This window comes from Callorhinchus milii, unplaced genomic scaffold, assembly GCF_018977255.1.
Source record: "Callorhinchus milii isolate IMCB2004 unplaced genomic scaffold, IMCB_Cmil_1.0 Scaffold4, whole genome shotgun sequence".
NCBI classification, from domain to species: Eukaryota; Metazoa; Chordata; class Chondrichthyes; order Chimaeriformes; family Callorhinchidae; genus Callorhinchus; species Callorhinchus milii.
This window is the reverse complement of record NW_024704745.1, coordinates 39,690,754-39,712,327: the sequence shown is the minus strand read 5'-3', so window position 1 is coordinate 39,712,327 and position 21,574 is coordinate 39,690,754. Positions and strand designations below refer to the sequence as shown.

The window sequence follows — 21,574 nt, the reverse complement described above, 5'->3', positions numbered from 1 at the left end:
TCGGCCCCTCGAGCCTGCCCCGCCATTTAATAAGATCATGGCTGATCCTCAAACCTAATTCCATTTACCCGCCCTATCCCCATATCCCTTAATCCCTCTATCCTTCAGAAATCTATCAACCTCAGTCTTGAATATGTTCAAGGATTGAGCACCACAGCCTTCTGGGGTAGAGAATTCCACAAATTCACTACCCTCTGAGTGAAGAAATGTTTCCTCAAATCAGTTCGAAAAGGCTGACCCTTAATCTTGAGTCTATGATCCCTAGTTTTAAATTCTCCAACCAGGGGAAAGTCTCACGGATCTATCCTGGCAAGACCCTTAAGAATCTTATAGGTTTCTATAATATCACCTCTAATTCTTTTATATTCTAGAGAATATAAGCCTAGTTTACTCAACCTATCCTCATAGGTCAACCCCGTCATCCCAGGAACTAACCTCGTGAATCTATGCTGCACTCCCTCAAAGGAAAGTATGTCCTTTCTTAAATAAGGAGACCAAAACTGCACAATATTCTAGGTGCGGTCTCACCAAGGCCTTATACAACTGTAACAAGACTTCCCTACTCTTGTACTCTAACCCTTTTGCAACGAACACCAACATGGCATTAGCCTTCCTAGTTGCTTGCTGTACCTGCATACTAACTTTTTGTGACTGGTGTACAAGGACACCCAAATCCCTCTGAACACTAGCACTACCTAGTTTCTAGAAAATAATCTGCTTTTCTATTTTTACTACCAAGGTGAATAACTTCACACTTCCCCACATTATACTCCATCTGCCACCTTCTTACCCACTCACCTAATCTGTCTATTTCCCTTTGCATTCTTTGTGTCATCCTCACAGCTTATTCTCCCACCTATCTTCGTAGTGTCCCCGAAGTTATATATATTAAGTTCTATTTCCTCATCTAAATCATTGATATAGACTGTAAATAATTGAGGCCCAAGCACCGATCCTTGTGGCACTCCACTAGTCATTTCCTGCCAATCTGAGCAGGACCTGTTTATCCCTACTCTCTGTTTTCTTCCTGTTAGCTACTCTCCAATCCATGCTAATATATTGCCTTTAATTCTATGGGCTCTAATCTTATGCAACAGTCTTTTATGTGGCACCTTATTGAATACCTTCTGGAAATCCAAATACACCACATCTACTGGTTCCCCCTATCTAACCTGCTAGTTACATCCTCAAAAAACTTTGACTTGTTAAACATGATTTTTCTTTCGTAAAGCCATGTGACTCTGCCTAATCATGTTATGATTTTCTAAGTACCCCACAATGACATCCCTAATTAAGGACTCTAGAATTTTCCCTACCACTGATGTCAGACTAACTGGTTTATAGTAGCCCATTTTTTGTCTCCCACCCTTCTTAAGTATCGGCGTTAGGTTTGCGACCTTCCAATCACTGGGAACCATTCCAGAATCCAGGGAATTTAGGAAGATCAAAAACAAAGCATCCACTATCTCTGCAGCCACCTCTGTTAAAACCCTAGGCTGCAGGCCATCAGGTCCAGGGGATTTATCTGTTTTTAATCCTTTCAATTTCTCTAGTACTATTGCTTTACTGATGTTCATTTCTTTGAGTTCCTCACTAACATTAGCTTCCAGGTTCCCCTCTATTTTCGGTAAGTTTTCAGCGTCCTCTAATGTGAAGACTGAAGCAAAATAATTGTTTAATGACTCTGCCATTTCTTTATTCCCCATTATAATTTCTCCTGTCTCTGCCTGCAATGGACCCACATTCACCTTTGATAGTCTCTTCCTCTTTATGTACTTGTAAAAACTCTTACAATCTGGCTTTATGTTCCTAGCTCGTTTACCATCATATTCCATTTTTTCCCTCTTAATCAGTTTCTTGGTTTTCCTTTGCTGATCTCTAAAGCCCTCTCAGTCCTCTGTTTTACAGCTTTTTGGCAGTATTATAGGCCTCTTCTTTTACTTTTATACTTTCCCTAACTTCTCTAGTTAGCCAAGGTTGAACCACTTTTCCCGTGGTATTTTTATTTTTCAAGGGAATATGTGATCGCTGGGAATTATGTATTATATCTTTAAATGTTTGCCATTGCTGGTCTAACATCATATTTTTTAATCTAATTTCCCAGTCTATTTTAGCCAAATCTTCTCTCATACCTGCAAAGTTGATTTTATTTAGATTTAAGACCCTTGCTTCAGATTCAACTATATCACTTTCTAACTTAATATTAAATTCCATCATGTTATGGTCACTCTGCCCGAGAGGAGCCTTAACTTCCAGATTGCTGATTAGCTCTATTTCATTACACAAAACAAGATCTAGGATTGCCTGTTCCCTGGTTGGTTCCTCAACATATTGTTCCAGAAAACTATCTCTAATGCATTCTATAATCTCATCCTCTAATTTACTTTTGCCAATTTGGTTTTCCCAGTCTATATGAAGATTGAAATCACCCCTTGCTACATGCTCCTCTAATTTCCTGATTAATACCCTGCCCAATACTGTAACTGTTGTTTGGGGGTCTATAAACTACTCCCACTAGTGTTTTCTGTCCCTTGGTGTTTCCTACCTCCACCCATATTGACTCTACGTCCTGATTTTCTGATTTAAAATCCTTTCGCTTCACTGTTTTTATCTAATCTTTTATTAGCAGGGCTATCTCCCCACCTCGTTTCCAACATTGCCTATCTTTCCTATGTCGAATACCCCAGAATGTTTAGCTCCCACCCTTGGTCTTCCTGTAACCACGTCTCAGTAATAGCCACTAGATCGTACCTATTTATGTCTATTTGTGCACTTAATTTGTCTATCTCGTTACAAATTCTTTGTGCATTCAGATATAGTGCCTTTAATTTTGACTTCTATTTCCCCTACTCCTTAATGCTATATTTCCTTTGTTGAGCTTTTTGTCCATACTTAACAGTACTTTTAATGCAGCCCAGAATCTGGTTTGCTTTACTCGCTGCTGCCGGGCACTGTTGCGATAGCTTTATTTTACTATCAATCAGGATCCCCAGGTTCCTTTCATTTTCCATACAGATTATTTTCTTACCATTTAAATAATAATCCCTTGCTGGATTTTTTGTCCCCATGTGAAGTACTTTGCATTTCTTTACATTACATTTCATCTGCCATCGATCTGCCCAATTCTTAAGATTGTTCAAGTCCTCCTGTAATCTATCCTGTTAATCTCTGCAGTTTACCACCTTCATTAACTTTGTGTCATCTACACATTTAGCCATTGTGCTTGTGACTCCTAGCTCCAGGTCGTTTTTGAAGATGTTAAATAAGAGGTCCCAAAACAGACGCCTGTGGAACTCCACTGGTATCATTCTCCCAACCTGATGACATTCCCTGTACCACCACCTTCTGGGTTCTTCAGTCAGCCAATTAAGTATCCATTGCAAGATATGGTGCCCCAATTCCTGCTTTCTCTATTTTCAGTACCAGTGTTTCATGAGGAACTGTATCAAAGCCCTTACTGAAATCCAGATATACAACATCCACTGGCTTACCTTATCACACTCCTTTTCAGTGTCAAAGAAAACCAGTAAATTAGTTTCCCCTTCATAAACCCATATTGGCTATCTTTTGTCATTTTATAACTGCCTTCTAGGATTCCTTCCCTTCCATCACCCATTACAATATCAAGCACTTACCACTTCAGCTGTTAATTACCCTATGCACAAATAAATATTTCCTGATATTTAATCTGCCCTTCATTATCGTCAATAGAACCTTGGTGCTTGTTCAAATACTTTTGAATTTCTAATTCTTAGTCTAATTTCTTAGTACCATTTAGTATCATATTTATTCAAAAGATCCCATCTGAGACTGCTTGACTTTTTCTCAAGGCAAACAGCCCTACCTTATCTAGTCACTCCACAGAGCACACCCCTCTAACATTCGGAAAACAATGAATTTAAACAAAAACATTTCAAGTAGTTTCGATTTTAAAAATAACTTTTGGTATTTTGTGTCAGTTTCACAAAGTGAGGAATAAAAACATTATCATCAAACGGTTTGCTGCGAGCCTGAAGGGACTAAAGACAAATTATCAGGATTATATCTAAAAACAATCAATACAAATTCCTGTATTAAGAGGTAGAATGATACTTACTTGTACCTTTGTGCTGCAAAATAAACTTGTTTTCTTACAAGAAATATAGGGCTGGTTATAGCTCTTTCATGAGTTTTGTTGGTGTGTTGGGAATGGTCTTTTTTTTTGTTTTTACATGTAACCAATTTTTTCCTTTATATTACATAAGGTTTTCTTTTGTTTTTTATATATTAGACCATTCCATTTCTTTATTTTTTTTAACATGTCTTGAAAGTCAAAAAGAACTTTCAAGGAGCTGTTTTACAATGAATGTTTAAAATCAACTCTTACGTAAAATACGTACACAAATCGAACAGAAGAAAAATCAAGGCTAATACATAGTAAAGCCTAAAGCAAACTATGCAAAATAAGGTAGGACATAACTTTTAACAAACAAGAGCACTTTTCAGTACTTCCCAAGTTCTCTGCTTTATCACAAAGCTTAAGATGTCTCCAGGAAGTTTTGAAACATCCAATAAGTAATTCAATGTCAACCTTCATCCCATAATAACATGGAACCATTTGTAACAGTTACATTGAATTGTTCCTAGTTTGGTCACATCACAAGGACCAAATCTGTGAATTACATAGAAAGCCTTAGCATCTTTCCTTTAGGCCAAAGTTCAATAAACATTAGTATCAAGTTTCACAAAATTAATAAAAATGAATTACATACATGCCTCCTGTTGCAACTAAAGCCGTAATTTCATTTCAGTCCTTCTCTACAGGTACAGGGACATTCTGAGGCCTATCTCCATTGCTGACACACTAACCTGCACTAATACAGGTGATTAACTACAGTTTTTAGTACATCAGTTTAAAAAAATCACATTATAGATTCAGAATGCCAACAGCATAACTTTCTGTAAGTAAATGGTTGCCTCTTGATCATCTCCGCCATGAGCGCGATTCATTATCATCTTCCTCCTCATCGTCATCTTGGAGCAATAAATCATCGATCAAAGACTCCTCCTGAAACTAAAAATAGTTTTCTATCAAAATCAAGCAATGTGCATACAAATTGTTTAAGTACTCAGCATCAACTTAGATTAACATGGCCCATTTTAAAAAAAACATTGATAAAGGTAGCAACATTACAGTGCTTCAACCATGCTGGCTGGCATCTGACTTGTAAAGAGATGGTCGCTTGCACAATAGGAATACATTGTGTTGAATTTGAAAATTCAACACTTCAGCAGAACAAATTTAACTGGACAAAACCTTTGTTTAATACTCAGAACAATATAGGATTGGAATAAACTATATAGCAAGGTAATGTACAAAGCATGACTATTCCAAATATAATTCAGTGCCATGTTGGGTGACTTAATGTAGTGAAGGAACAAGCTTCGCTGGTCAAAATAAACATTTTCTCACCCCAAATTTATAGTTCTTAAAGATTGAAGTTACAGCTTAAAACGTTACCGGTGAAAATCCCAAAGTTTAAGCTTCTACCGTATCAGTGCTTTTCTCCAATCTTAAGGCAGAAGTGTTGTTTTATACTTTGAAGTATAAATCCAAAAACAATAAATTGCATTTATATAGCGCCTTAAAAAAGTATATGGCTTAAGTTTTAAATGTTATCCAATGCTATTATAATACTGCTGTCCTGAAAGATCATGCCTTTTTTTTAAATCATAGGCCATAGGTCCAACCTCCTAACGGATAGCTGACATTCCAAATGGATCCCTGTTAAGGTGACAAGCTTTTTCCAGATCCAAATTACATTGAGGTTATGGTTAGATTGATCTCAGAAGTGATGCCTTTCTGTAAAGATCATGACATGCGAAAAGTTGCCTACTGTTTGTACCGACGATACTGTGATAATTTTTTGTAAAAACTTTATTATACTCCTTTTGAAATGAAAAGCTTCTTCATACACAGTTAGGGCTACAATCATGTTTATGGAATTATCCAATTCTTTTCATCTATATATGTTTTCACTATGATTTACAAACACACAATTATGTTTGTGACCTCTTACAGATTTTACTAACTAAATGCAAGCTGGTGCAGTCTGTCTAAAGTGAAGTATGTCAAGTTGATGTCTGAAAGACAGAGTTAAAGTTATTAAGATAGAATCCCTCTCAACAGGCACATTGTACATTTGCAAATTATCAAATTACCAAATGAAGACTTAAACATAAGATCCTCCACAACTGATTCAACAAAATTTGACCACAATAGCTGATTTAGTGATAAGTGAGTTTGTATATGTACGGTGTATGTTGAAAAAGAAAAGCAATGATTCAATCAAAAAGGTATTGGAAAACAGGCCTTCTCCTAAGCCCTGTTTTACTGGCTAAATGTCATCCAGATACTCTCCCAAGAGCTACAAAAGTTTTCTGAAAATAACATTTGTAATAATCCTTGCATTTGATATAGCGCCTTATCGCGTATTCAAGGCATTTCAAAGCACATCACAGAATATACTGTAAAGTGAATTGACTGTATATTTTTGGGGCAAAATGCGGCAGCCAATTGCACACAGCTGTGTCCCACAAACAGTCGTGGATTGAGTGACCAAATTATTATTTAAAGTATTATTTTTTTAAGGGACTTTTACCCCCGGAAAAGCAATCCGCCAATCGACTAACAACTGGGTTCCTACTTACTGCTAGGTAAACAGAAGCGTGTAGAGTAAGGAAACTCGCCTAAAGTTTTGCCCTGCCTGGGAATCAAATCCAGGGCCTCATGCTTGTGAGGCGAGTGCTCTAACCACTGAGCTACAGGACTCCGCATCTCCGCATTTGCTAAGTCATTGATTTTCGATAATTTTTTTCATTTATTCCATTGTTAGTCGATTTTTGGATCGCTTTTCCGGGGGTAATAATTCTTTTTAAAAAAATTATTTCGTCACTCATTCCGGGACATTCATGTGCGCAATTGGCTGCCACAACCCGCCAACAAAATATACAGTCAATCCATTTTACAACATATTCTGTAAAGCGCTTTGAGACATCTCAACAACGTGATAAGGTGCTATATCAAATGCAAGGATTATTATTATGTTGCTTAAAAAGCTGCATAATTGTCCAATTGTTCTGAAAAAAAATGAACGGATAGGATTCCAAACAAAATACCCCTGAATGTTGCTCCACTGAATGCATACTACTATTATTAACAATCCTTCCATTTGATAAAACGCCTTTCACATCAGGACCAAGTCTCAAAGTGATTCACAAGATATGCTGTAAAGTGGCTGTATTTTATTGGCAAACACTGCAGCCAATTTACACATAGAAATGTCCCACAAACAGCTAAGATTTTATTTGGGGACGATTGTTTTGAACAGCACTATGGGATCTTTAATGTCCAACTGAACAGGCTGAATGAACCTCTTTAACGTCTTACTCGAAGGATGTTACCTCCGACAAAGCAGCACAACCTCAGCACTGCACAGGAATGTCAGCCTAGATCTTGAGTTCAAAGTCCCGGCGTCCAAGGCTGACAAACAAGTGCATCAACTGGTATACTTGGAAAGCTGGTATACCAAAGATCACAAATTTGATTGGCATATACTTCTGATCTTAGCTGGGTATAATGGGCCACTCTTGGTCGGGAATCGGAGTGGGGGGGCAGGGGAGAAGAGAACATCAGATCACGGTGCTCTTCATATTTGTCGGTCAGTTTGGCTAAGTAGCTACTCTCCATTCTGGGTCAGAAGATCATGCGTGCAAATCCCACATCCGGTCTTTGACCTGGCAGTGAATCGCTGCAAGTACAAGACTGAACATTGTCATAGATGCTATCCTTTAAACAACACTTGTGGAGTCCTGCAGCTCAGTGGTTAGAGCACTCGCCTTGTAAGTGAGACACCTGGGTTCAATTCCAGACAGAGCGAAAACTTGAACAAGTTTCCTTACTCCACACGCCTAATAATAATCCCTCCAAAAATCAAAACAATAATAAATTGTTCATTTTCAATCCACAACTGTTTGTGGGACATTGCTGTGTGCAATTGGCTGCCGCGTTTCGCCCACAAATATACAGTCAATTCACTTTACAGCATATTCTGTAACCCTAACCGCTTTGAGACGTTGAGAAGACGTGAAAGGCACTATATCAAATGCAAGGATTATTATTATTATTACCTAATACCAGTCTTGACCAGTTGTTCAGATCGATATGAAAGATCTTATGGCATAATTTTAAGAGGCATTTTGATGCATTGACATTAGATTATATATCAAAGGTAAGTATTATTGTCAACAAATAGCTTGCCAACATTCACCATCTAGGTCCAAACATGAAGAATGGTCATTTAGGCAAGATACTGGAGGGATGCCAATACTCGTGGAATTCAGGAACTGCTAGCATGTTTAAGAGGGGAGAAAATAAACAAACAGGAAGCCCAGATGTGATAATTGGAAAATAGCTTGGAGAAGTAATTGGGGCTGAGGTTCATAGCTCAACTGTGTTATAAGCAAATTCATGCATAGTGAAGCACGTTATAACAGTGTTTTGACGTGAATAGTATTGCTGTAAGATGGTGCAGTGCATCTCTAACACAAATTTTCTTATCAGTTCTCAACTTTTGATGGAACTGTCATGGGCTACATTGGATTAAATAAGGCAAATTCTAATGTATGAATTTGTAAGCCATTTTTTAAAAAAGGAAACTAACTTTTGTGCCAGAGACTAATCTAAAACAGCTATTTAAATTCTGCATTTCCTGTAACTATGAAGATAAATGCCTTATTCTAAAGGCATGTAATGTTATTAAAAAATTGACATATTCAAAATCACCCCGATTGCGGTGTCACATTTTCTTCAACTTTTGCTTGATTACTGAAGCTCAGTTCACAACCATTACCCATTTTCAAATACAATAGATAACAATGAGCAGTGCCTTGACCTTTGCAGGTTAGAGTTATATGAGCCCAGGTCAGCACCTGGACCTTTGTAAATTATACAGTTGTATGAACCCAGGTCAGTGCCTAGAGCAGTTGGCATTGCACAGCCCCACTAAAAGGCCTCAGCAATCAAGTTCAAGTATGGGACAAACTGGGGCAGTGATCAAATTGCCAGTGCTCGAGGGGAGGTCATGGCCAACAGATGATCCACTGGACCAGTACTGCTAACCAAACATCTGCTTTAAACATAGAAACAATGGTCTAGGATTAGCAGTTCACATCTAATTATTCAGTGCTCTATCGTGAACATACTGGATTTTGGCTACAATATATACAGTCAATTCTGTGAAGCGCTTTGAGACGTCTCGAAGATGTGATAATGCACTATATCAAATGCAAGGATTATTACTATCATATCATTTGATTCCTACAAACTTTTAATGTTCAACAAAACTCACTGACTGCACAATTTGCAAGCATCTCATAACATCAAACGTTGAGAGGTATCTGATAAATAATATCCACTCACTTAAGAGTTCAACATACAAATCTGTTTGTACAGATAGCATTAGAAGTACTTGATTAAAAGCTTATTGTGTGTGCGAGGCAGGTCAACTAAACTCGAGAAAAAATGGGGTATCAGATTTTGTACCTGTACTGGGCTCACCTGCACCTAGATAGAAATAAATCGATTAACTATGGTTCGAGTTATTACTGACAATTAGTTTGAAAAGGAACTATAGTAAACTCCTGATAACTCATCACTCCAAGGGAAAGAGCCTCAGTGACGAGTTTTCCTGAGTGGTGAGTTAGGCATATATGTCAATTCATATAGATGGGGACGGAATAGTGATAGCACGATGACTTAAGTGGTAGTGACAAGTTAAGATAAGGTCGAGTTATCAGGGGTTTGCTCTGCTTTAAAACTACATCAATCTAATTCAATGATATCTTCCCTCTCCGTCTAAGCAAATACTGTATGCAATTCACTGGATATATCCCACAGGCAATAATACAATAAAATTCACATAGAATCACCCATCGTATCTGTGCTGGTTCTTTGAAACTAGCTATCCAATTCAATCCCATTCCCCTGCTCCCTCCCCATAACTCTGCAAACTTGTCCTCCCCAAATAATTATCTACTTCTCTCTTAAAATTTGTTATCGAATTGGCTTCCGCCACCCTTTCAGGCAATGCATTACAGATCCAAACAACTTGCTGTGTGAAAACATTTCTCCTCACCTCCCGTTTCTTTTAACAACTATTTTAAATCAGTGTCCTTGGGTTACCGACCCATCTGCCAATGGGAATAGTTTCTCCTTATTCACCCTATCGGATCCCTTCATAATTTTGAAAACTTCTATTAAATCTCCTCTTCACCTTTGCTCCAAGGAGAATAATCCAAGGTTCTCTAGCTCTCCTGATAACTGAAGGCCCTCATTCCTGGTACCATCCTGGTAAATCTCCTTTGCACCCTCTCCAATGCCTTGACAGCCTTCCTAAACTGTGGTGCCCAGAACTGAACACATAAGTCGTATCAGTCGGGACCATAACATTTACTATGACTTACGTGAAGTCCCAGTTGCGAGCAAATTGTATAAATGGTAGAAAATCCAATTCAATCAATAATCTACAGAGCACATTTGTAATGCAATGCAACCGGTTAGTGCATATGCAGTAGTTTGTCAGTGCAGTCGGTAAGTTGGAGAAGCAATGGAAGAGAGGGGAGCGCATTACAAGTTAGGTGATTAATATGAGTAGCTTGAAGAAATCTAAGTGGTTTTGATAGGAAATTGAATGGGACTTGGGTGAATGTGCGACTTAGGCGATTATACAATTCATAAAGATAAGACTTATGCGAGTTTTACTGAATTAGCTGATTGGAGAACAATTCTTATTCACTGTCAATAGGCGATAGTATTGAATTCTGTCATGTGAATTGGTTCAGGTGCCAATCTGTGGGTTTTACTGTGAAAACAGTTATTTTGAGGAACCCTCGTCCCGACACCAGTGACCTAGCCTCTACAGAGAAAATATTAAGATTGTAAGCATTAATGCATGGTACAGGAATAGATTAGATTTAAAATCATATTCTACCATGCTGGAGATTTCAACATAATTTACATAATGTTTAAAATTTACTTTTCATTAAAATGGTACAAATGTAATTATTTCCTTTTTAGTTAAACATCTGTGTGGTGAATCAATCAAATTTAATAAGAGCAATAAACTATGTTACATTTAAGAGATACGGAAAATTAAAGAATTTTTGTATTTAAATAATCAACAATCCTTACATTTGATATGCTACTCTTTTATGTCAGAACAGCTCAAAGAGTTTCATAAGATTTACTGTAAAGTGCAGTGATTTTGTAGGCAAACATGACAATCATGGCAGCAACGCCCCATGAATGGCCATGAAGCAAATGACCAATTTTGACTAAGGATTGGTGAGGACACCTGGCAAAGCTCCCTTTTCTTTTTGAATAATTCATTGGGATTTTTCATTCCCATCTAAACCAGCAGGTGCAACCTTAATGTTTTACCAAAGCAATATGGCCAGCACCGTACTGGAGAATGAGCCTATGTATCAGAAATGAACCCACAATCTTCTGACTCAGAGGTGACAGTACTACCAACTCAGCTGGACTGACACCAAAAATATCCTATTTCCATGCACATTCCAAATGGAAAGATTCAGAGAATTGTCATCCTGGGCCTACGTGTCCTGAAAGAAGGGCTTATTTCTGCATGCACAATATTCAGTACGTTGTAAATGAGCAACATAACTTACTTATGCCCTGCTTCATGTCCCCCTGCTTCTCTACCCCACAATGTGAGGTCAGGTTCAACCTTCTGCTCCCAGTCTCTGGAATTCCATTACAGAGTCCCTTCACCTTGCCCCTTCGCTTGCCTCCTTCAAGGTCTGCTTCCCCTTGGCCCCCACCACTCCCAAATCCAAACCCCAGCTGAGGTGCAAACCCTCAAATGTCTAGTGGCTTAGGACCTCTTCCCAATGTAAAAGGCATTATATAGATGCAATTTTTTTTGTTTGTATACTTAGAATGTGTTTTCTCCTGAAAGAGAAATATGAAATTTGCAGCACAAACATCTTCAGTAAATTGTAAATTCATACATTATGAGTATAACCAGAAAGCAGGTTATAAAACATTTACCTCTTCCTCATCCAACTCAGTATCCTCGGTTTCAGCAGCTGTGGTGGTGGCTCCAGGTTTATACCATGCAAGCTGAAGATTCTGCCCCTTGAAACGATTTCCATGTAATGCAGCCTGGAAGGCATATTTAACAGCTAAGAATTACACCTACTGAAGCAACTTAAAGAAACACAAATAACTTTATTTACCATATGCATAAAATGCACAAATCAGACAACAGTAACATATAACAAATTGAAAATACTTCATTTTGCCCAAGTGTTAGAACAGTGACAGACCTGAAAAGATCACATCATTGGACAACATGAAACGGTAATTGATATACATTACCAGAACGTAAATTTATGTATACGTTTTTATATTCTTGGAATACATATAAACTGGCTGGAGAACAGTTTTCACTACTGCCAACTGATTAATATTAACAGCTAATACCTCACTGCACATCAGCATTATCAGAAGCCACATAAACAGGCACATTTTAAAAGGCCTAGTTTAAAAAAAAACGTAAATTGAAAACAAATAAACACTACTCACAAGACATGAACAGTGGTAAATGAATGCCCTTACGCTTCAGAAGTGGCAGAGCAGGATGCAATGCCCAAGGTCTAATTATTCTTCCCATATAAGAGAACATAAATTACAGAATGAAGAAAAATGGCCCTAAAGAGCAGAAAACTATCTTTTTATTTTATCATACACATCAAGGATAACTCTCCCAAAATATTCTCTCAAGAATGAAAGAGGACAACCTTAGTTATAATCAAGAACAGTACAGCTCTCCTGAACTGTGCATTCTTTGTCATTCAGACAAACATTAAAAAAAAATACAGGGCAAGTTCCTTCATATAAAAGCTTTCTCCCCTCTTCCAAAAATAGGCTTTTTTAAAAAATTCAGAAAGGATTTCTACCTGAAGGGAGATACATAAATATTTCTCTTCCTTCTTCAAGGCTCAATACGTTACATCCACATGATAGAACTCTAAAATTTGAAGCCTGGCCATCTGCCTGCATATTTCTAATCAGAAGTGATTTAATGCTTTGCTGGGGTTTGTAGTGGCCTCAAAAGATTTTCAACAAGCCAGATAGTGTATAAAATGAGCTAACATACTTGGCTGATTGCAATACAAACATGTAAATTACACATATATTTGACCCTAAGGAATCCAACATTTTAGATTCCCTATTAGGAGGAGCTGGAATCTGGATCGCCTGCTGGGTAGATTGACCAATTCTAGTTGAAGCCTGATAAGTTATTATGAAGTTACTTTTAAGATCGTTGCATTTTTTTAAAAAAAGAAATGAAATTAGTCCCTGGGAGCTAAATACAATTAATCCACCCTAAATATGTGACAATAATATTTAAGCCAAGGGAAAGAAACAGCATAAAATGCCAAGAATGTACATTGAGGTATTGACACATTTTAAAATGATGCGACCGACCTACTACTTGGGAGCATGGGGGTAAGAAAGGGAGAACAAGTTAATTATGCCCCTCCCTGGACTTATGGAACCTGTTATTGTTGTTTATACTATCAATGCAAGCACGTCCGTAGGAGTTAAGGTTCTTCTCCTTTTTGCGAGCATTTACTTTGAGGAAATAAATGGACAAGGACCTATCAGTTTTACTTAAACACCTCATCTTTCCAATGGGAGTGGGTGAAATATAATTTGTGGGTCTTCACCTCTTGAGCTCAGAATCATCAACGTAAGCCACCATGGGCAAGGATTTATTCCAACCTTAGCAGTCTGTTTTCTGCAACACTCTCAAAACAGCAACAAATTGCACAGTAATGCTCAGGTGGAAGGAGCTGATGGTATCAGAGATTGCCAATGACAGGAATCTACATGTTGCAGTGGATACAAATCTTGAAACCAGTATAAGGTATAACATTAACAGAAAATGTGAGTCAAGACTGAAAATAACAAATTTGGAACCACAAAGCCAACCATAGATTTAAACCGCTAAACAGTGTAACTGACTGGTCAAAATAGTGAAACAAAATTATGGAAGGTAGCTAGGTTTAAGGGGTGTTGTTGTTGTTGTTGAGGCATCCTTTACTGAAGATTGTGAGCTTCCTGACTGAAATGGTGTTTAAGAGAAGGGTATTTCTTTGAAATCCCAGTGTCCCATTTACGTACTAACATGGTAGATAGAAAATAACAAAAGGAAGTAGAATATAAAAAAAGATTTTCTTGGGTTCAAATTTGCCCAATTCTTCTCAGTGTCCTGATCTGGTACATCTGAGTTCATCACCCAAATGCTAGATTCTAAATTCCAGGAATTAAGACTGCTTTACTTTAGGAAGGAGTAGCTGGGTAAAAATTGTGAGTATATACATCATCTGTTCCCATGAATAATAGTTTGACAATACATATAAGCATTCATGTATGCCATCAAGAAGATTTTTTTAAAAAAAAGAAAGTTTGAAGGACAAAATACAAACTCAATTCTCGTATAGATGGATTGCAGTTTATGTAGAACTTTTTTTAAAAAAATAACAAACGAAATGCCAACAAGACACCTAAAATGCATGACTATCTTCCCAGAGCAGATAGCACTGGGGGTGAGGGGAAGCTTTGAAAGGAAAGTAGCAAATTCTCCAGGGAGCAAATCCATAACATTTAGTGACAATTTTTATTACATTCTGGAATATTTCACTTGTGACATTTTGGCAGAGGCAGAAATTCCTGCTTGTCCTATTCCTAGCAATAAGAGGTGGTTACCCACATCACTGAAAATCAACCTAAGTAATGAAATAATGGTGAGAATTTTTCTTGTACAACTACAAGACAAAGCAACAAGGTAAACACAATTAAAATTGGGTAATACCACAACAGACCACACTGAAAACAGAAAAGGTTAAATTAAAGGAACATGAACTAGAACAAATCAGTGTTAGCACATTAGCAATGTACCAGAATAACCAGCACAGTCAGAAAAGATTTATAGAACAATTTGGAACTACAGCATAATGTGAAATGTAGAAACAATTACACATTCCATGACATTTTTACATGAATTGTGTGATATTACAGTCCCCAGGTATAAATTTTGCATTTCCATATAAATTTATGATAAATTTACTGGTTTCAGCTGCATTTAAATGCAGCCATGCGTTTCTCAGGTTGTGTCTCCATCACAATTCAACTGAACTATGTTTTCCCAGAGAAAAAAAAGACTTTCATTTCTGAAACCAGCCTATTACACACTAAATATAATACAACTGAATGAAATATCAAGGAGCAACGCACTTGTTTGACAAATACATTTATCTAGCTGTTTTTTAAAAAAATCCAATTACAATCATATTCTGAAAAGACACAGGAACTCTCCACCCTCAAATATTTCACAAGCAAGAAGACCTAGAATTTATTAAATATATTTAGTCCACAAAGACACTAATAAAGCAATACAGAAGTTGAAAAAGCTCAGCGAGTACCGTAGCAATGGTGTAAGGTTCATAATAAAATCCTACAAGCTTTTGTATTTAAAATAGAAGAGCAAGTAATTCAAGGTCCACCCAGACCACAAAGGCTGTGACTGGAGCGTGGGCTTCACAGACGTTGGGCACGCATGCTCAGATGCATCGCAGAAACCTCTAGACTATTGGATAGCAGCACTGTGGTCTCCTACTCTATCCTGTCACAGGATAGGGTGCGAGGTGGGACAGGCGTCCTGTAATAGACCAGAGGCCTTTGCGATGCATCTGAGCATGTGTGCCCAACTCTGTCGAGACCCTGCACCAGTCATAAATAGGGTAGGAGGCCTCTGAGATGCAAGACCCCACCTTACAGGACTAGTTATCCAATAAATTTTACATTCTAAATATTTACAAGAATTTCTAAGAAGTGACGAGTTACATGTTAAGCGGAGTGACAAGTAACGCGCAGTCCCTCATTAATATTTTGCTTGGGAAGCATGGCTACTTAAGTGGTAGCAACAAGTTAAGCCAGGGTCTTGTTATCAGGAGTTCATTACAATTCTGTCGTGTTTTAGATTTCTCTCTGAAATTACAACACTAGTGACCTGCATTCTCTGGGAGCACATTTACAAAGGAATAATTATTTAAGATGCAGATTGATGGAGCTTTGATGAACCAACATTGACAGAGTACTCGTAGTTAGCTACTATTTACTTACAGTCTCTGCTTCTGCCCGCCTCTTGAAGGTGATGACTGCATGAAGTGTGCCATCGGGAATCTGGCAATCTTCAATTTCACCAAATTGCTTAAAAAATACAGAATAGTATCATATGTACTATGATTTAACAAAATAGTCAAGCTCACTATTAACTGAAGACTACTACTACTAACACATGAAATGCATTTGTTTATCAGATCAAATTGCTATGCACAATCTCTAATAAAACCTACACGTAGTAAACTAGTGGAGACCTTCTACAGCACTGTAGTTGGGGCCCAAATTTCCCTACCAGCATTATAGTGGGGCATGATCTCATCAGCACTTCTGCATTCAGTGCGCTTGTGTGCAGAACGGTGGTTGGCCAGTGTGTGCCGTACAGCATTATGAAGTGCCAAAACAGTTGGCTACATTTCTGTGCGAATGTACAGTGAATGCGGAAGCACTGGTAATAATCCTAGCATTTGATATAGCACCTTAGCAAGGCTTTGAGACGCCTCAACGCGCATCACAGAATATACTGTAAAGTGAATTGACTGTATATTTTAGGGTAAGTCGCCCACAAAATATGCTATCTAGCAATTCCCATACTTGTGTGGCTTCCTTTCATTATGGTGGACAATCAATGTTGGTCTGTGAACACAATACCTGAACACAGATATTCCTCAATCTTAAATTGATTTCTCTTCATGATCCCCTGAAATGAGGCAATCTCTTGTGAAAAACGATGCTCCCCTTACATGAAGCTTCTAAATCTTGTGCCCACACAATACTTCACACGTGATCTGCTTGAATATTGAGACAAAACACTTTTAAGAGAATAAATGAAATGGAAGATGGGTATGCTGCAGTTATTTCTGATCTGAGAACTAATCAACAGCTGTTCAACTCAGAGATCGCTCAATACCTATCTACCGGCTGAGTATAACTTCTCACTTGCTAGTACCATAGTATATATAGCAAAAGTCACAAATGCACTTCATTTTTTGCTATCTCTAGGTTTGTTTATATGGTGGAAGCATCTATTCCGAGAAGCTGACTTGAACAAATTACTTTCTCCAATTAAATAAAATTTACTAAAACTTACTGCAAAATGTGGCAGAATTTCATCTTGGTCACTTTCTGAAAAACCAGATATATTCAATGATTTTGGACGATGATCTACCACAGAGTGAAGAGAAACACTTCGGCCTCGTCCTCTTCCTCGCCCTCGCTGCCCACCTCGACCCCTGCAATGGACCCCTCTTCCACGTCCAGCCGAGAGGATTCCCCGCTTGGCAGCCTGAAACATTCAAACATAAGATATCAGCTGCTTTGACTAGTTTTAAACATATTTATAACACTAGCATGTGTGGTAAAATCTTGCATGGCTAACACGTAGTAGTAATAATAATCATTTGATACAGCACCTTTCACGTTAGAATTTCTCTTTTAAATAGGAAGGATAAATAAGTTACCATAACAATATATCTACCATTTAAATTTTATGCTGTACGAAATTGAATCAAGAGGCAAAGTAGAAAACTAAAAACTTGAAAAGTATAAAAATTGTCAACAATGGCACTCACCAGATTACAACAACAACAAAATTACATTTATATAGCGCCTTTCATGTCGGGAGGAAGTGTCAAAGCACTGGACAGACAGAGTTTCAAACCTGAGCTGAGGGTCGGGGTGTGGGGGGGGGGGCAAGCAGGGAGACCGAAAGCACGGTCTAAGAGGGTCTTGAGGTGGGTCTTGAAAGCGAGGGAGAGACGGAGGGACTGCAGGATGGAGTTCCAGAGGGTGGGTGCAGAATGGCGGAAGGCCTGCCCACTGATGGTGGGGCGAGCAAGGCGGGGGACGTGAAGCAGGCCAGAGCCTGCTGAGCAGAGGGAGCAAACAGCATGGTAGGGGGTTAGGAGGTCGGAGAGGTAGGGGAGAGCAAGACCATGGAGGACTTTGAAGGTGAGGACCAGGATCTTGAACTTTATTCTCTGTATGATGGGAAGCCAATGGAGTTGAGCGAAGATGGGGGTGATAGGGGCACGGAGCCTAGTGCGGGATAGGACACGGGCTACAGCGTTCTGGATGATCTGCAGCCTGTGGAGGGAGGAGTTGGGGAGGCTGACAAGCAGTGAGTTTGCATAGTCGAGCCTCGATATGATGAAAGCGTGTATGAGGGTTTCGGCGACCTGTGCTGTGAGACAATGTCGGAGCCGGGCGACGTTGCGGAGGTGGAGGAAGGCAGAGCGGGTCATGGCGCGAATGTGGGGTAGAAATGATAGTTGAGGGTCCAACAAGACTCCAAGGTTCCGGACTGGCTTAGCAAGGTGGAGTGTGCAACCATGGATGGTGATACTGTCAGCGCCTGAGGTGAGGAGGTGCTGACAGGAGCTAATCAGGAGAGCCTCGATCTTGTTGACGTACAACTGAAGAAAGTTAGCTCTCATCCAGGATTTGATGTTAGACAGACATTCTGTCAAAACAGCAGTGGTCCAAGAGTCAAGGGTGGAGGCAGAGGTAGAGTTGGGTGTCATCCGCATACATGTGGAAGTTGACCCCCTGTCTGTAGATGATGTCACCAAGGGGGAGCATATAGATGTTGAAGAGGAGGGGACCAAGGACAGAGCCCTGAGGAACGCCGCATGAGATGGTGTGGGGGCTAGAGGAGAAGCCATTTGAGGAGATGAAGTGCAGGCGGTGTGAGAGGTACAATCTGAACCAATCAAGGACAGCGCCGTGGAGATTGAGGTGAGAGGAGAGGTGGTGGATGAGGATAGAGTGGTTGACGGTCTCAAAAGCAGCAGAGAGGTCAAGGAGTTATGGGTTATTTTAAACAAAAAATAAAGTCACATGCTATGTAGTTGTGCTATGCACAACTTATGGAGCAGGAAAGCATTTCGTGAAACTCTCTTTTAAAAAGTATTGTTCTCCACCACTGGGTGGCTTAAACCAAGGCTTGCAATCACTAGAATGCTACATTACAGCTGCAAGTACACAATGAGCAAAAGCAAAAATGTTATTCCTTCGATTACAGAAGGTAGCCTATCATTTTGAAATAAATTCCCTTCTTTAGTTTCACTAATCACATTGATCAGAGTTGAGGAGCTATGACCATAAACGATGAATTTTGGTAATAATACCCTTTAATTGCAACGTCTAGAGATGGACCAAAGAGCTCACCAAGAACCTTTATGTACATTTATGTACATTTGTATGTACTTTATGTACATTTGTATGTACATACAAATGTACATCACTGTGTGGATCAGGAAAAATGTATGCAGGTGTGACTAGGCTGAACCACTCTTCAAGTTATATTAAAAAAAAGTTACTGAAAGGCATGGTTAGCAAGATGTATACTCAGCAGATTACTCACTGATTTCTGAATCCCAATTGAGATTTAGCATAAGCCAACCTGAAGATTATTCATCTATGTCCTATATCTCCCCACTAACTTATGAGTCAGTCTACCATTGGGACTGACTTGCTTGGAGTGACAGGGCACAGAAAGCCGTATCATATCTAGACTTGCGGGACTACAACAGTAAGCTCGCTCTTTCTCTTGCAAGCTGGTTTAAATGGCAGACAATGCTGCCATCTACTATTAAATACTGGTATTACAGAGAGACTGCTTTCCAGTTTCCCACTGCTTATACAATATATCCAGTTTCAATTTATGATACTACTTATGGTCTGAATGCAACATTTAATTTCATTGCATAAACAGTGAGCACAAAAGGTTTGGGACTTTAGTTATCTTAGAGAGAAAAATTGTTGGGGGCTCAGCAAAAAGATAAGCAAAATAAGTATTTTGAATGTTACTATTAAATATGACTACATATCATTTCTTAGAATTGTTGAACCCTGTTTTCCGAACTAATTGGAACCAGTGCCGTTGTAGATATGGGAACTATGAAGGTGAAAGGTCATCATGCTAAATGGCAACAGTGCTAACCAAACATTTCTTCAATCAAAAATTATACTTTCACGATGTAGGATCATACTGGCCGGCCCATTTTCTCTCTCTCTTTGAGAAGTCCTTTTCTCTGACTCTCACTTTAATCTCGTTTCTGACTCTCTTTAGCTCTGTCTCTCCCTCCCCACACTAAAGTACTCTACGCAGCATCACCCCCATTTAACCCTTTTTGGACCTGGAAAAATTATCTTGCGCTGTCATTTCAGTCATGTTGCTTGGGAAAAAATCTCACACATGGAAACCTCAAGCTCAAGTGTACAACAGCAAAATTACATTAGCATAGCGTCTTTCATGCCAGGAGGATGTCCCAAAATGCTGGACAGACAGAGTTTCGGACCTGAGCTGGGGATCGGGGTTGGGGAGGGTGGAGGGGTGGGTGAAGCAGGGAGATCGAAAGCACGGTCAAAGAGGAGGGTCTTGAGATGAGTCTTGAAGGGGGTGAGGCGGAGGGACTGCAAGATGGAGTTCCAGAGGGTGGAGGCAGAGTGGCAGAAGGTCCGCCTGCCAATAGGGGGGGAGCGAGGTAGGGGACGTGAGCGGAGGGAGGGAGCAGGTTAGGAGGGCGCAGAGGTAGTGTTGAGCAAGACCATGGAGGGCTTTCAAGGTGAGGGCCAGGATCTTGAACTGTATCCTGTGTGATGGGAAGCCAGTGGAGTTGGGCAAGGATGGGGGTGATGGGGTCGCGGAGCCTCAGGTGGGAGAGGACACGTGCTGCATTGTTCTGGATGATCTGCAGTCTGTGGAGGGAGGAGTTGGGGAGGCCGACAAGCAATGAGTTTGCATAGTCAAGCCTCGATGTAGTGAAAGCGTGTATGAGGGTTTCGGCGGCTTGTGGTCTGAGAAAGTGGCGGAGCCGGGCGATGTTGCGGCGGTGGGGGAAGGCAGAGTGGGTCATGGCACAGATGTGAAACTAAAAAAAAGTGGATATGTGCACATGCATGCTATTACAGCAGTCCTCTGTATTATAATCACATCCTACCTCTAGCTGAAGCTCATTGTATTTTTTCCTCAGTTCAGCGACATCTTCTCCAGCCTGCGTTTTCTTATGCAAGTCCAGCTCTGTATCTAGCAGTTCTTTTTGCATCTGCGAATTAAATGTAGGGATTCATTTCATCATAATAAAACCAGAATAATGATAGCCAACCTGAGGATCAAATGAAAGCAAAAAAGACAAATGGAAGATTAGTTTATACACCTCTGGTCACCAGAATACATTTTGGTGATATCTGGTTGAATTAATTTCATTTACCGTATTCAGAAGATTTATAAAAGAAGAAAGATAAGGACAGGTGTGTGAAAACAGTTTGGCCATTTTTATGCTGGTCAGTATAACAGCATTGAAGCACTCCCAAGATGCTACT

At 39.3% G+C, this 21,574-nt stretch overlaps 1 protein-coding gene across 2 annotated transcripts in view; it reads right to left on the bottom strand.

The window, feature by feature from the left end:
• Window positions 1–3,081: 3,081 nt before the first annotated feature.
• rbm26 (RNA binding motif protein 26) overlaps window positions 3,082–21,574 on the bottom strand; it is a 46,879-nt gene continuing 28,386 nt past the window's right edge. For both annotated transcript variants that reach the window (XM_007902568.2, XM_007902569.2), the window contains exons 18-22: window positions 21,193–21,297; window positions 17,340–17,534; window positions 16,253–16,339; window positions 12,110–12,223; window positions 3,082–5,053 (exon numbers count right to left, since the gene is read on the bottom strand). In XM_007902568.2, the coding sequence (XP_007900759.1) occupies window positions 4,964–5,053; window positions 12,110–12,223; window positions 16,253–16,339; window positions 17,340–17,534; window positions 21,193–21,297 (591 nt within the window). In that variant the 3' untranslated portion in view covers window positions 3,082–4,963. The remainder of the gene's footprint in view (window positions 5,054–12,109; window positions 12,224–16,252; window positions 16,340–17,339; window positions 17,535–21,192; window positions 21,298–21,574) is intronic.